The sequence below is a fragment of the Biomphalaria glabrata genome, chromosome 18 (genome assembly GCF_947242115.1).
Source record: "Biomphalaria glabrata chromosome 18, xgBioGlab47.1, whole genome shotgun sequence".
In the NCBI taxonomy this organism is placed as follows: domain Eukaryota; kingdom Metazoa; phylum Mollusca; class Gastropoda; family Planorbidae; genus Biomphalaria; species Biomphalaria glabrata.
In genome coordinates, this window is record NC_074728.1 from 8142164 (window position 1) to 8159036 (window position 16873).

Sequence of the window (16873 nt, forward strand, 5' to 3'; positions counted from 1 at the left end):
TGTATCTGACAGGTAAGCAAGGTGTAAGGAAGAAGTCAATGGTCACATCTAATCTATGTATCTGACAGGTAAGCAAGGTGTAAGGAAGAAGTCAATGGTCACATCTAAATCTATGTATCTGACAGGTAAGCAAAGTGTAAGGAAGAAGTCAATGGTCACATCTAAATCTATGTATCTGACAGGTAAGCAAGGTGTAAGGAAAAAGTCAATGAATCTAATGTCTACCTGACAGGTAAGCAAAGTGTAAAGAAGAAGTCAATGAATCTAATCTGTCTACCTGACAGGTAAGCAAAGTGTAAGGAAGAAGTCAATGAATCTAATCTGTCTACCTGACAGGTAAGCAAAGTGTAAGGAAGAAGTCAATGGTCACATCTAAATCTATGTATCTGACAGGTAAGCAAGGTGTAAGGAAGAAGTCAATGAATCTAATCTGTCTACCTGACTAAGCAAAGTGTAAGGAAGAAGTCAATGGTCAACTAAATCTATGTATCTGACAGGTAAGCAAAGTGTAAGGAAGAAGTCAATGAATCTAATCTGTCTACCTGACTAAGCAAAGTGTAAGGAAGAAGTCAATGGTCATCTAAATCTATGTATCTGACAGGTAAGCAAAGTGTAAGGAAGAAGTCAATGGTCATCTAAATCAATATATCTGACAGGTAAGCAAGGTGTAAGGAAGAAGTCAATGAATCTAATCTGTCTACCTGACATGTAAGCAAAGTGTAAGGAAGAAGTCAATGGTCACATCTGATCTGTGTAGAGCTATTATAATTTCATGTTTTCAGGGCACTTTACATGTAATGAGATCTAAATAGGAAACAAGCTAAATTCCTTTTTTATCTTGATCTTTGAACTGAAGATTTTTTTCTCTATAAATATTTTAACTGAAGATCTATTCCATTTAAACCTTTATCTTCCCATCAACCTACCTAACGTATGACAATTTAATCTATGTTTCAGATATAAGTATTGTTTCCTCAATTACTCCTTTTCTCTATGTTATTTGTTTCCATTTTCTGATTTAGTGTGATTGTTTGTCCAATAACAATCTTTTTCTTCGCATTTTCTTTTAATTTTCCAGTTACCCTAACTATAGAAAAATATAGTCTTTGAAACAGCTAGTACAAAACCAAAACACACAAACAATGTTTACAAAGTTTATAATACCTAGGATGCCCTAAGCAGTGCTAAGCTTCAAAAAGATCAAGCTAACCAATAAGATTCATGATTCATTTGTACACACTGGCCTAAGAAAATAGGTTATTTATATATAAATATGTAAAATTATCCATAATTAGAAGTAAGACAATACATAACTGAAATATGTATTATATACAAAACAAATGGTAACTTTAATTTATTGACTAATTTCATAGGATACAATAATAATTACTTTATGGAGCTTTTTAAAAATTCACAATACTTAACTACAACTTAGTGTTGTTTCTTTTTTAAGCCATGTTGGCTTCAAGTGAGGATCATTTTATTTTTTATTTGTAATTTAAAGTCTAAAGTCCAACCAGAAAATGTGTGAAAATCACTTTCAAATTTTTCATAATAAATGTTGTTTTTGTATTCCATGCTAAAGAATAACCTGTAAAAAGTTAGAATACAACAAAGCCTAAACTCTAAATTACAAAGAAAACAGCTAACTACTGGGGACATAACACCAAGTATGTCTAGGAAAGAAGTATATAGACTACTTGAAAGAAAAGAAAAATTGTACAGCTACTTATATAAATTGTATATATAAGAAAGGATATACCGGTATAATCATATTTTTTTTTTTACAGGAAATGTGTGTAGGGATAGGGTAGGATAGGGATTAAAATATACAGCAGGTCATACTACTTGAAATAAATATTTGTGCATTTGTAGGTGTCTTTGTGTTTATATGTTTATCACTTAATAATAGAAGTAGAGTTTAGTGCAATCATTGGTGGTACTGCTACAACAGACAAGAAACAATAAATAACTAAAATGCAAAGCAGCTCAGAGGCCTAGTCTGCAGTTGAAGACACACACAATATTGTGTAATAAAGGACACCACAGTGGACAAAAAAAACAACCTTAATAGTAACATATTTGTAAAAATGATCATATGAGACAGCTTTTCATGTCTGAAATAAGGGGGAAAAATAAGGGCTTTGGTAAAACCCTGTGTTGAAAAAGTATATATTGACTATTAGAAAACAAAAGTAATTATATTTAATTGATTTTTTTTTCATTTCAACAAGAACAAAAACAAACAAAAAAAAAAGATTCTTTAAAACAATCTTTTTTTAATCCATTTTCTAATTTAGACTATATTGAATATACATTGCGTATCTTGTGTTTCAAAGTATGCCAAGAATACATTTGATCCTGTTTTAATTTCATACACATCAGAATCATTTATATTCATAATCATGAGCATGACTAATTGTAAAAATGTGTGGATTTTTTTTAACCAGTGTGATATGTAATGAAATGTGTGTGACAAAAAAAAAAAGGGGGGGGGGAGGGATGTGACTATTACTACAAGAAAGAGACAGTTCGACACTAGTGTTAGCCACAACGCGAATGTGAATCACTCCATGTTGTATCTGATAAAGCCATATGTTGCTTCACAGCAAACAGAGTTGTACATACATATCCCCCCCTTAGCACCTCGAACACTATCTTTTCCTCAATTAAATTCTAGATGTACATTACACGCGCTTTTAAATAAGCATATCTTTCAAACTTGTATGTACCCTTGGAAAGAATGTTCAATGTTAATAAACTGTTTATTAAAGAATGGCAAAACTAGTGTACAAAAGCTGCCTCTTGCATAGGTTTGGTTCTATCTACTCAGAACAAAGTTCAGATGACTGACAATGATGTACTAACTTATAACTAAACAAGCGTCTAAATGGATCACATTTACAAAAGGCCACCTCCACCACCGCTTCAGTTCCTTTGACCCAATTCCTCTGCATAGGATATAGCAAATAGGTCAAGGATTGGAGCACAAGAGGCGAGGGTTCAAGTTGGGTTTCAAACACTGCTGAACTACCGCGTCATCGGTACAGTCAATACTTTTGGGTCACTGTATATGTGTGTGCGTGGGATGAGAGGGCGAGCTTCACATAACTATTCAAAGACAGCTACCTTCACACGTACGGGGCATTTATGAAGTGGTGTGTGTGTGTACGTGCGTGTCAGTGCGTGGAAAGGGAGTCATGGAGGTCGTTGCAAGTGTTTATCAACAAGTATGCAAAACGTTCAAGAGCTGATTTTTAACGTAAATAGATTTATAATAATTGGTATGTACGGGATCGGTTCTAGATTTGGAGGACATGAAAAACCATACATGCATTAATCTATGTTTTTTTTTTTTTTTTTTTTTTTGTATATCCTGGAGAAAGTGTTCAAAAATACGTATAATCGAGAAATAAGGAAGAAGAGCCTAAGAAATCTTAAAAGAGTTTATGATGCAAAATAATTGGTATGCATTCATGTCTTTTCGTGGTCAGCTTACAGTTACTGTTGAGACGATGGTTGCGTAAGGATTTTATCTTGGTTTTTAATCGAGAAATCTAAAAAGTGAAACGGGAGCAGACAACAGGCACGTCCACAAAACAAAACATCAAGTTAAAAATTAAAACATCCACAGTAAGAAAGTGAAAACCTACTTACACAAATCATCTATCCAACTATGATACATATCCGAAAAATTGTTCGACATTCCGCCCATGGCCCCAACAGGGGCGGCGGCGGCATTGGGATGCTGCTGGTGGTGATTATGGTTGTGATGATGATGGTGGTGGTGGTGGTAAGGCTGGTGGGGACCGTCCCCAGCCCCGCTACTGTTTAGAACAGCGCCGTTGCTGCCCGGGTGCAGGTTGGGGAGGCCACTGACGTGCAAGAAGCCATTGCCCGAGACATTGCCGTTGTAGCATGAGCCGGGCTGATGCATTTCACCTACTGCCATCATGCTCCTTCTACCCGACATTCATGGATCAAGTGATGACCACACACCGCCAGCTCATAGTCGAAGGAGGAGGTGATGGGATGTGGGGGGGGGGGGGGGGGCGCTCAAATTGTCAAGGGGAGGAACGGTGCAATATGTACTCCATATAACAGCGGGGAATCACCACAACAAACAGCGAAAATGTTTTGTTTTATTCATGACCACAAACACGATGGCTGGTCCTCAGAGTGTAGAATATCAAAGAATGCCTCTTCAAGCTCTCTGACCAACTTTTCTGTTCAGATTGAGAACATTTTCAACACTAATATAGTGTACCAAACAGAAACTACAAAGCTAAACACATTGGCACGGTGGGGGAATAAAATCAAATTTTCAAAGCACAATTTTTTTTCAGTCATCAAGTCAAATGCAGACTACACTATCGATATGAACGATTAAAGAAAGGATTGCATACTTTGAAAGAAAAAAAAGTTTGCATATTAAAATGCATATTAAAACGGGTTCTGTAACAATCTTTATATCTGTTTATTCTGGAGAACTATACAATGCTAGTAAACGCGTGAACAGTGAATCCATCTTATTTACAACAACAGTTCAAATGTTACTCGATCTAAATTTCATAATACCACAAAACCCCAGGAGGGTTCGCTATGGTTGGCGAGGAAAAGACCTGTCGGATTCAATAAGGTAAATGACCTTTTCGACTTGGGTACCGCTATGCTGGCAAGACATGCCGTCTCAGCTATTGAAAACACCCCACCCCTTCCCCTCGCCGCTTTTCAACACACCGTAAGCGTACTGGGGTCATTCACCGGCGACCGTTTCTTCCTATTTTTAAATAGACTTCCTATAGTCTCACCAATGTTCGTGTTGATGGTATTGTAATTTAAATAAAAATATCATTAAAACTCATTTGGGATTCTCATGCGGGCTTAAAACGCAATTTTAATTCTTTTTTTTTTTAAATCTTCTATGTAAACCCACCCTCTCAAACAGCTGAATAAAATGAAATGATTTATTTGAAGCTTAGACTTATTTAATTCAGTATTTGACCTTTGGTTAAACTGCTTTAGCTTACTGGACAGTGCATCCTTATCCCTCCCCCCTCCCGTTCCGTACCATGTATGAAAACAGAAATGTGGAGTCATGTGATACAATGAAACTGTTCGAACACAAGGAATCAATGTTACTTGAAGTAGATTGAATGGACGTACACTAGAGAATCAATACGACCTAACGCGATCAACCAGCGTTACACTTTGTAGGAGACAAGTATCAAAATAATTACTTGCATCTAAGTATTTACACAAACATTGATGAGTTTTAGTCGATTTAATCCTTGCTCACTTTCTAGAAATAAAAGCGCCATACACAAACACATAGGGGTAATTATAACTATTCATTACTATTCCTTTAATTGCACCAGAGCATAGCTAATGAAGGATAAGCAACTTACTGTAGATCTACCCCCAAACAAAAAATGCATTGATACAGGTATTGAAAAAAAAAAAAGATTATTTGCCAAATAAGTATTATCGTTTTACAAAGGGCACTTGCGACTTTAACATCTAATACGAATTCTGTCCTTAATTAGATCTACAAACACATTCAGCTACAATAAACTAAACGGACTAAGAACAAACGGCATATCCAGCATGAATGCGTCCGAGAATTCTCGTTGACTATATATGTAATGCTCATTCGCGTACGCCTTGAGGGGGGTCACGCACAGAGACACACATCCAATGTCCAACGAAAAGGACTGTTGTGTAGGTAAGACTATCTCCGTTCATAACGCCTTGTGTACTGCCTTGCCAAGTCACAGCTAGGCTTTACCACTGACTTCCACCACCACAACAGTCATTTACTAGTACTGTACTAATAGGGTGGGAGAGTGGGGGGCGAGGAGGATGGGTAAGTGCGGATGGAAGTGGTGGCTTAGGGTGGCGGGGAGGCGAAAGGGGAAAACAAAAAGGGAGGGAATGGAACTTGAAGAGGGCGGGCATGCCAAGGGAGAATACTCGAGTTATTTTTATCCCTCGTCACGTGAAGGATTTCGCGCTGTGCGGAAGAGAAAAAAAAAAGGGGGGGGGCGGAAGAGAAATGTTTGCGGTAGTAAAGTAGATCTAGGACTAAAGCCGAAAAAGCAATAAGATCCATGACACATCAAACACAAGTACTTCTCTTCCGCCAACTCGATTCATCCGTGGCAGAGACTGCCCCCCTTTTCTGACACACGATTCGGGTGCAATTACTGAAACACTATCGCTCATCAATGTTCCTGGTGACAGATTTGATGAACACTCGATGTAGGTGTTACACACCGTGACACGGTACCAAGTCGTCTGGTCTGTTAGGACGCAGCAGGACAGCATATGGAAAACATCCACTTATATTGATGAGTTGCCTCTAAAATTGTCCAAAATGCACTTTAAACTGGTTGTAGCAAGTAAAGTTAACTCCCCCCCCTCCCTGCGACTAATTGGAAAAGTGTAGCTCACATTTGGGTTGTGGTGTGTATAGCCGGCTGGGTGACATAAACCGCTGGTATAAAAGGCTCGAATCCTGGATACCCACTACCCCCATGAAAGTTCAAAGATGTGCTACACAATTTTTAAAGGGTTACCAGTTCTTTCTACACCTACTCTCCCACACACACAATATACTGGATAGTAAAAGAATAATGTAATATTCCATTTAAAAAAAAAACACGATTTTCATAAATACACATTGATTGACCAAAAAAAAAAGTGGTTGCCAGTGTGTTTACTTAGTAGACACAAGCTGTTGTCCAAGACTAGCTCTTAGAGGCAAGTATATACAAATGCACTAGATCTAGCTATGAATGTGGTAAACTGCATTATTTTGTTGACGCTAGGATGCCAGTAATAAAACATCGCTTATTGGATCAACTCATGGTTAACGATTCCCAGCATGACGTCGTCCACATAACCAACAATTAAATTATGAAATGGTCTGAATCTAATAATAATAAAAAAAAATTGTAGTTACGCTCAAAGCGTTCATTCAATTTTTAAAGAATTGCAAACTTATACTACACTGACCCAAGGGATTTTTTTTTACACTCTAGTTATTCCTTGAGCAGACAATATACAAACAATTCTATTAAGCGTAACTTTCTAATTCCAACATTAATACTCGAACATTTTAATATGCATCATTTTTATTAAAATCTATTACTGCCTGTGCTGTTAAAGGAAAAAAGACTAAAAACTGTAGTTTGAAGGAAAAAAATATAGCATTTACAGCACACATTTGTTATTGTTTAATTCTATGAGGGGGGGGGGGGGGAATCATCCAAGGGCGATAATATAAATATTTTGTTTCCTGTTCGCGTTTATCTCCCGTTTAGAATAAAATGTGTTTTCTATTTTAGATTATTATTATTGTGTATTAAATTAAAATGTATGATAAAACATTTTAAAGATAATCTAAAAGAAAAGAAAAAAAAAACAAAAAAAAAAAAAACGTACCACTAAAGCCAATTTAAAAAATAGTATAGTTTTAAAAAGCAGAAATGTCTAAATACCGCTTTCTTTACTCTGCTATACAATACTACAACGGAAGTAACTGGATCAATGTCTCACTTGCCTATAGGAATATGCAACATTTAAAATTGCCCAACCCATCAGCATGTCTTACATTTGATTCACTACTTATCAATTCAACAATAAACTCAACAATATATTCCTTTTAGTGTATTAGTGTGAACCATTTCACTGCTTGCGTACAACTTCTCCCAAACAAATAATTCTTACCTTGCATGCCAATTGGAGATTCAGAAATTTGATTTCTGATGCATGGAGTGATTAACCAAGAAATGTTGTTGGAAAGAGCATTAATAGACTCCCCCTCCCCCACTTTTTTGTTTAGTCCAATTTAGACCATTGATGGTATAATGAACATTTCAGAGAAATAAAAAAAAAAAAAAAACATTGAAAAATACTGTAATGCTAATTTTTAACATTAAATTTTTTTTTAAAAAAAGGAAGGAAATGATAACCAAGGAAAAGAAATGTTTTGAAATGGTTTTGCTTCTGTAGCTGGAGAGAACATTGAAATAGTATAAACTGTTAAGTACCCCGTACCGTCTAAGGGAAGTCATTCAATTGCACTACAAATTCTGATTTATCACAAACAAGAAAAACATTTTAAAAAATGCTTAAAAAAAAAACAACTTATACTAATATAGATCTAGAACTTACAACAAAAAATCTGTGAGATTAATATTATTTTTTACAGCGCTATTTTATGCTTCTAGCTTTCTCAGTACGATATGATCCTATCACTTACCTGGACCAGTTGGGGAAATTGGGTGGGGAGGGAAGAGAAAGAAAATATTTGAGTGGATTTTACCGCAATTGGTTTTAAAAAGCATTTCCAAAAAAAAAAAAAAAAAAAAGTAAGGACTGAATTCGGACTTGTGGCTCACGTCTCATTTGGCCAAAGTGCTAATCACTCTCCTACTAGTACTTATGACTAGAGAAGATTGCATAGTTATATATTTTTTGTTTCAATTTTAAACGTCGACCAATAAGGGGGACTAATTCAGCTTATACCATCACTTCAATCAAGCACAATTTCATTCCCTTGTTCAAGATATCATACAAAATAGTAATTACCAATAGTTAATTAACTAATTGAGCAAAATTTCAGCTTGATCCTAGATTGGGGGTAGGAGAAATAGGAGAAATAACATGTTCAAACTTTTTACCAGACAGACAGAGTGAGAGTTAATATAAAAAAAAAGGTATCGACTTTAATTCGAACTCACGACTCAAGCCTCCCCAAGCCAACATTCTAACTACTCTGCTAGTGAGGTGTGTATGAAAGTAAAAGTTTATATAGTAATCTATTCTTAGTTTCAAACTTACTTTAAATCGGCGACCTATAAGGGACTAATTCAGGGTATACCACCACTTCAGTCAAGTACAATTTCTTTCCCTCATTCAATATACCAAACAAAATAATTAATTACCAATGGTTAGTTAACTGATTATTTTTTTTAAACTTATTTTTATGTTGTCAGGTAAAAGAAATAACCGTGCAAGGTTTCAGCTTGATCCGAGATTGGGTGTCGGAGAAATAACATGTACAAACCTTTTACCCAATATAGTTAATAAAAGCTTTGTAAAAATAAAAGGGGCAACAAAGATTAAGATTACTGAGAAAATTGTCCTTTATTATGTTAGCTTAAAGGCTTATCTATGTTTTACCATGCTCACATCTGCAGTGTCAAAATCACTGCCTGATATGGCAATTTGAACAATAACAAAATAGACACAAGAACTTTGCTCCCTTGGCGATCAAATCATTCAATACAATCTATCTGATAAATATTACACATGTAATGTTTGAGTGAAACAAGTATGAGCTTATATTTCATTTGCTATAGTATAATAGTTTGTTATGTGTGATAAACAAAAAGTAAGACTTTAATGTTTAATTTTTTAAACTTGACTGAATTATTTAAAAAGAGCATGCATTCCCCTCAAATTCTATACCAAATACAACATTTTCTGATAACAAACAACAAAGCTATTAAAGCCCAATCATAACAGGGGTAGTGAAATAGTAATGAGCAAATGAAGAATTCCTTCAAAATGTGGAAAAATAATTACGGCGAGAAAGAGTTAAGTTATTTCAAATTTTATTAGTTAAGATATATTATGCCTACAGCGGTTTAGTTGTCTACTAGTAGTTTAGTACTACAAGTCAACGACCGTCAACAACATAGTTAACAAAGGGTTACCCAGTTACTGCTTCTTTATACTTAAGCAGTTGAGAGATTATATGTCTAATGTAAAATGTTTAATATGTGAATGTAATACATGTAAATTATATATATTTAATTATTTACATAAAAGCATATATAAATGGAGGTGTCCCCCCAAAAAGCTTAAAAGACCAGCTAAGGCGGCAGTTGCTTAACTAACATAGAAGAAAGTACATAGAAGCAGGCAGTTTCCGAACGAGACAGCTGGAGATTTATTACAAAGGCTGTGTGATACACATTTGAGACAAAAAGGAAAACTACAGCCAAAGATAGGTGTAGACATGGGAAAGAGAACCTAAACCAATCACATAGCTATTGCAGACAATGGTTACATCTGCATTGGATCTGGTAAACTATTAAGATCACAGCTACACTTGAAACACTGCACTTCTTGATTTTCAGACTGGAAAACAAACCTAGGCTAAGCATATCAAGTAAAATTAAGATAGATAAAACTAAAAAATAGTCAACATAGATCTATTCATTATTTATCAATCAATTTCAAGTCAAGTCAAATTAAGTCATCATTAAAATTTTTAAATAGACCTAATTATTAATTTAAATTTTAGATTCTAAAGAGCAGATCTAGATAAATGATAACTAATAGATCTAGTCCTAGAATATAGATTTATTTAGATCTATGTATAGGCTATCTAGAATAGATTCTAATCTAAATCTAGCTAAGTCAAAGTGACATATAGTAATCTATACTAGTCTAGAGTCTAGCTCTAGATCTAATACAGTAATAATAGACTTCTAGATTCTAGATCTATCAGAATCTATCTAGAATCTAGATTATTCTAGATAGTAGACAAGATTGTCACTAGATTTAGATAGTAGATCTAGAATGTAGATTAACTAGATTTTACTAGATCTAGATCATAGATGTAGTCGTAGATCTAATCTAAAGTCTAATTAGATCTAGATCTGTGTCAATGTCCTATGTAAAGTATGTAGAATCTATCATTCATTCACTGACATTCGACATTGTATTTTGTATTGTTATGACATGATTGTATTTGTATGATTACTATGATATGATCTAAGACTAGATTCTAAGTCTACTATCACTGTCATCTCCACTGACTAGATCTAGAAAATCTAGTCTATCAAGAATTTAATAATGTAATAGGTGTATGGCTTTATTCAAGTTTTCTTTTACAAAATTGTAAGTTTAAAGCTTTAATGTTGACATCCTGGCGATTTAAAGGCTAAGCCTTGCGACTAGGGTGTTCCCTAACCTCAAACTTCTTAGCCCGCCTCCGTCTGTATGGTCAGCATGCTAGTTTGTTATGTCGGCCGCGGTGATCCCCTTGCCCTCAAAATATTACGCAGAAATAGCATATGGCTATTTTTTGTTTCTAGCATGCACATGCTGGATTTTTCTCAGTAGCAAATAATCTATAACTAACATATCAAACAAAGACGTTTAAAGTATTGCACATATTCGTTGTTAATATGCCAGAAGCTTCTAAACTAGACAGATTAGTAAGGTTGTTGCTTTGCGCCATTTTCTCTGCAAACCACGAGTCCACGTAGGCACTTGCACATTTTACACATTGTTGTATTTGTATGTATTCAGTAGAAGAATATGATTTTCATTAGATGTACAACTTGAAATATACAAAGCTTATAATTGCACTTACCTTTTGGACTTGAAGACATAGCTTTTAATTTCGCATTCAGATAATTTAACTTTAAAAACAACGGCGACCTATTAAATTAGATGAAAACTGTTACATCGAAGGCCGCGGTTAAAAATAGACTGTCGCACTACTTTAGGTCATGCTTGCAGCACGGCTTAAAAACCTGTTGCTGCCTATTATCATTAGATATTTTTATATAAATTTAAGAAATAATCAAATCGTTAACTTATAAATTCAAAACAAGTAAACAGATACTGATGATGTTAAATGTGTTTAAAAAAAACAAAAAAACAAATGACCTAATTAACAAATTTAAGAACTATTTGTGCGGATTGGGACAAGGGAAACCTGACCCATTTCCTGATAAAATGGACTGGAGTGCGCAGCAAAATTGACTGGCTGAACGAATAGTGAAAAAGTAGCACAGAAAAACCCTTTGACCTTTAGTTGTCACTCATTGGAACCAAAACAGCACAACCTATATTCTACCATTTTCGGGTCAATAATTCATTCCCTCAGTTGAAGATTTTACATTTGTATATAATGTATATCTAGTTCATATCTGTAGTATATGTTTACTTTTTGGAGCTGTTGTGTCAAGTCTAGTTTTGATCATCCTTACGAAACTAGGAGACATAGGAAAACACAAAATTCAACGGAAGTCATTTGAGGCTTTTGTTAAAGAGCCCCAAAGATTTTCCGACTTCTGTTATGGGATGCATAACAAAGGATGCCACTGGCGGATCCAGGAGGAGGGGGGCGATCGCCCCCCCCCCCACTAGACCGAATTTATTACTTATGTTAATAATATATACTAATTATTTATATTTCCACCTATTTTTCTATTATTTCGCCCCCCCCCTTTTTCTAGTATGTTGGCCGATTTGGTGTGGTCAGGAGGGGGCGATGGCATCAATCCCGCCGCCCCCCCCCCCCATTAGCAGAAATTATAAAAAGGAGCGAGGATTAATTGTTTTCACTCTACCGCTCCGCCCCTTTCCAGACGAAAACATGATGTTTTAAAACAGAAGTCAAATATGTCGACAGTGTTTATGTAATTTCACATGAATTTATCATAATTTTTTAAAGAAAGACTCTGAACCCAAATATTCTTTTCCTAGTCGCCTTTTCCCAACCTTTACTCAATCTATTTTTCTAGTTAAATAAATTTGGGACTATAGCTCACAATTTATGCTTGAATCCTAAAAATGCAAAAAAATTTAGAGTAGAGTCTAATTGGTCCACTTAATTTCTCCTCCCACTTCCGACATGTTTTGTTAGAGCTTTGAATTATAGTTTTGTAACAAAACAAAGTTACAAACATGTCTATTGAACAAAATGTATCACAAATGAGCTTTATTAAAAAAATGTTTTTCAAATCTAAATCTGTGGTATATCTTCAAATCGTTTTATTTGCAATTTAGTAAGGGCCTATACATTCATATTAGAATATTTTTTAAGTAAAACATTATTGAAAAATTCATTTTTAATAGGATGAATAATGAACTGTAGATGTCAGGAGAATGCGTATCAGCAGTAAAGAATGCAAGAAAACACTTTTGGAGTCAGGGCTTCGCCCCAAACCCCGCTGATTAATAATGAGCTGTAAATGTCAGAAGAATGCGTTTCTGCAGTGAAGAATGCAAGAAAACGCTTTTGGCGTCGGGGCTTTGCCCCGAAACCCACTGAGGAGACTTACAGCGCTCTCACTGACCCCCTCCCCCCCCCCCCCCAAGCTATCAAGAGAAAGGGCTCAACGTGATTGTTTGTTTTTTTTCGCCGAAAGTTGAGAAACAATGTTTTTTGTGTATATATATATATATATATATATATATATATATATATATATATATATATATATATATATATATATATATATATATATATACGATGTAAGCACGTTTATGCATAGGGTTAGGGTTTATTGTGCGTTAGGGTTAGGGTTTGGAAAAAATCGCCCCCCCCCCTCCAAAGTTGTGGATCCGCTAGTGGAGGATGCATATTCTAATATTGGTTAGTGATGGGTAAAAAATTAGAAACTTTTAGTTTAACTTAAAAAAAAAAATTAAGGCCATTGTTTAACTAGAAAAAAAAGTTTAGTTAAAATCGTAGTTTAATTAATTTTTTTTAGTTACTAACTAAAAAGTTTAATTAAAATTTGTACAACTTTTCAACATGTGGTCAGGGTTGAAACGCACATTCTTGTTTTCTGGTCATGTGATATCAATAACTTTGTTTTATCAAAAAAAAAATGATGCAGTTAACAACTATTTAGTCAGTCTGCATTTGAAGACGGTAAAGTAAGATGCTGGAAGAAGCTATTAGCGTAAATATCTGCAATTGAAAGTAGCAGTATTATAAAATGTTAAACATTTTTTGCCAAAAGCTTCTATGCAATATTATGAATGAGGTTGTTCCGAATTTTTTGTGAGCCACGATGTGGTGTTAAATTTCTGTTTATAAAGGGAATCTGATTAGTGAGTTATGTCAATATTTAGTGGTTTTAATCAATTCATTTGCAGCAAACAATATTTTTTTTAAACTCCATATATATGGCATTATTAGACAATTGTTTTGTTTATGTTGGTAGCAAATAAAGCAGTTAAACATTTATTTGCAACACTAACTTGTACTTCAATAACAAGCAATTAAGCAAAAAAATTCAATGGGAGCGATGGCTTTAGTTTTAGAAATTTTGTATACATTTTGCTCATAACTTGTTGTTTTTAGTTTCAAACAAGACTCTAAATTTTCATTTGTTTATTGGCTTCTTACTTTTAATAATATCATGCAAGAGAACGCTTGCTCGGACGAATATGTAGATCCGAATCTAGCACTCGAAATGCCAACTTCTTCACCTCAATGTTGCAAACTGGAAGATTATTCCTTGCGCCGAATCAACTCGCGGCATTTTTTTAAAAAGATGTCCACTTGTTGCGTTACGTACATGCATTTCTGGACATTCAACTCTTCCAACTTGCTTTTCAACTCATTAAATTTTCAACTCCACAAAGTTTTACTTTCAATCAATGGCATTTCTAGAAATCCAGTATCAATTTCAAATGGATCAATGTGGATTTCGTTACTATATGTGTTGATTTACTAGTTATGCTAGAATGATTTTGTTAGTTTGTAATTTTTTATAACTGTCATAGAAAACTGTCAACAAATTCATCTTTGAATTATTTTTTTTTGTAACTGTGCTGAAGTAATTCGTGTCAACTGCTGCACTGATCTTATCGCGATATTTCTTTAGACATTGAAAAAAAAGTTACTTACCGCTCTTCTGCAATATTTTTTTTTTTTCAAAAGAAGGTTAGTCTTCTACCCAAATATCGGCTGGGTTTCCATGTCCTTGTGGTTTAACATTCAGCTCATTTATTTTCGCTGTTAATTCATTCAAGCACAAGCCAAAACGTTTCAACACCTTACCTTTGGAAAGCCATCACACTTTATTGTGAAGGAGATCGGAATACGGAGTTTCCATTTCGCTTAAGAATTCTTTAAACTGACGATGGTTAAGAGCTTTTGACAAGATGCTAATAACAATCTTACCGAATTTATGACCTCAACTATTTGGCCTGAATCGTTTGGTCCAAAAGCGCTTCTTTGTGTATTATTCAGTGATACGTAAGAATTTTGCAATTTATTTTGTTTCGAAGAATCGTAGTTGCTCCTTGTTATTTAAACGATTTTAATGTCTTCAAGGTATTTTTGCTCGGCATACGCTCTATCATCCCCTCTAGTTTGTCTCCAGAGCGGTAGCAATGCAAATTCTTCTTTTGGAACTTGGGAAGACATACATGACAAAGGGTCAACTTATCCGTGTCTTTTATGTTGCAAAACTCATCTGTAGCAAGTGACAAGACAGAAGAATATTGAATATATTCCACCTGCAAATATGTTACATTTGAAGACATTTTAGCTATTCACTTGTACTGTTTTAGCTTTGATTTTTTTCAATGTTTTTTTTTTCGATGCATGTATAAAGCAATCTTTGACATACCATATGTAAATGGTTTGCCTTTTTGTGCAATTTCTAGTGGTACGTACTGGTCAGTGGCGTAGCTACCAATGTGCGGGTGGTGCGGGCCGACAGGGCACCAGGTGGAGAGGGGCACCAAAATTTCCCCAGTGTGTATTAATTTCCTATTTCCCTGAGCTTTTCAGTAAAAAAGACAAATTGTATGGACACGAACAAACATAAACTACTGTATTTTAAACATGAACTAACGATTTATAAACTAGTCATGTCGTTATTTTGTTTCATCTCCTTGACTATTTCTTCCATACAATGTAAGCTATAGAACAGTTGAAATCTAATTTACTAGATTTATTTCGGACACACGGTACATGTTGTTACTACACTGATCAATGCTCTGTAATATAAAGAAGAAGAAGAAGATAGGCCAACCTTTTTTTACTTCATTGTTTAGTCCACTGGTTTAATCTAGATATAGAGTTTACAAATATAGGCCTATTACTAAACTCTAGCTCTAAACAACTGTCTTAGTTTATTCATTTCTTTATGATTCTTTATAGTTTAATTTTTGGAAATAATTCAATTGTAATGTCAATACTTTTAAATAAGCTAACCTTTGTTTTCTACGATTTTTTTTTAAACTAACTAGTTAATGGTAATACTGTAACGTAAACAAAATGATGAACAGTGCTCAAGACTGACTAGTCTGGCTGACGCCTCAAAACCATTTTAAGCTCAGACGGAGAAATCGGCATCTCTGATTGAAACGGCTGAAGGCATGGATCAAAAGTCTAGAGGGTGAAAATCTGTTACATATCAAGAATCAGCAAAAGGAAAGGCTAGAAAGCTTTCAAAGGCTTGGTTTATCCGGCAAATGTCAAACGGCGAGAAAGTTTTTAGAAAGTGGATGTGTTATTCGCCAAAAAAAGAATCCTTATTTTGCTTCCCTTGCATACTCTTCTGAACCAAATCTTCATTTAAATCCAAAGATGGATTCAATGAGTGGTGGAGGTTATCCCCGAAAATAGAAAACCGTAAGACCAGCAGAGCTCACATTCAGTCATCGTTTGCTTGGAGGGAACTTGAAGTTCACCTGAGAGTAGGGAATAGTATTGACAACAAGGCCTAAGATTTGATTATACAAGAGACGAAAACCTGGAGAGACTACCTGAAGAGAATCTTGGACATCATTCGTTTTCTCTAAAGCAAAATCTGGCACTACGTGGGCATCGCGAGCGAGCTGAAGAAGTGTTGGAAGGGCAAAATCAAGGCAATTTCATGGAGTTAGTAAAATTACTATCAAAGTACGATCCACTCTTGAGGAAGCATGTGCTTCCAACTAAGTTTTGTTCCAGACCGAATACATACATGTCTCCACAAATACAAAATGAATTTATTACAATATTGGGGGATCACGTTAAAAAACAAATCATACAACAAGCCAAATATTTCTCTATTATTTTTGACAGTACACCTGACATCTCAAAGCTGGATCA

General features: G+C 34.9%; 1 protein-coding gene across 3 annotated transcripts in view; it reads right to left on the reverse strand.

Moving 5' to 3' along the window:
- The window catches only part of LOC106077990 (probable nuclear hormone receptor HR3), a 42995-nt gene extending 31463 nt beyond the window's left edge, over positions 1 to 11532 (reverse strand). Inside the window, exons 1-2 of one of the 3 annotated variants that reach the window (XM_056017102.1) lie at positions 5585 to 6389; positions 3658 to 4226 (exon numbers count right to left, since the gene is read on the reverse strand). In XM_056017102.1, coding sequence (XP_055873077.1) covers positions 3658 to 3973 — 316 coding nt within the window. In that variant the 5' untranslated portion in view covers positions 3974 to 4226; positions 5585 to 6389. Of the gene's footprint in view, positions 1 to 3657; positions 6390 to 11395 lie in introns of those variants that run through there. The other 2 variants (XM_056017103.1, XM_013238707.2) reach the window with 2 other exon arrangements.
- Between the last annotated feature and the right edge of the window lie 5341 nt (positions 11533 to 16873).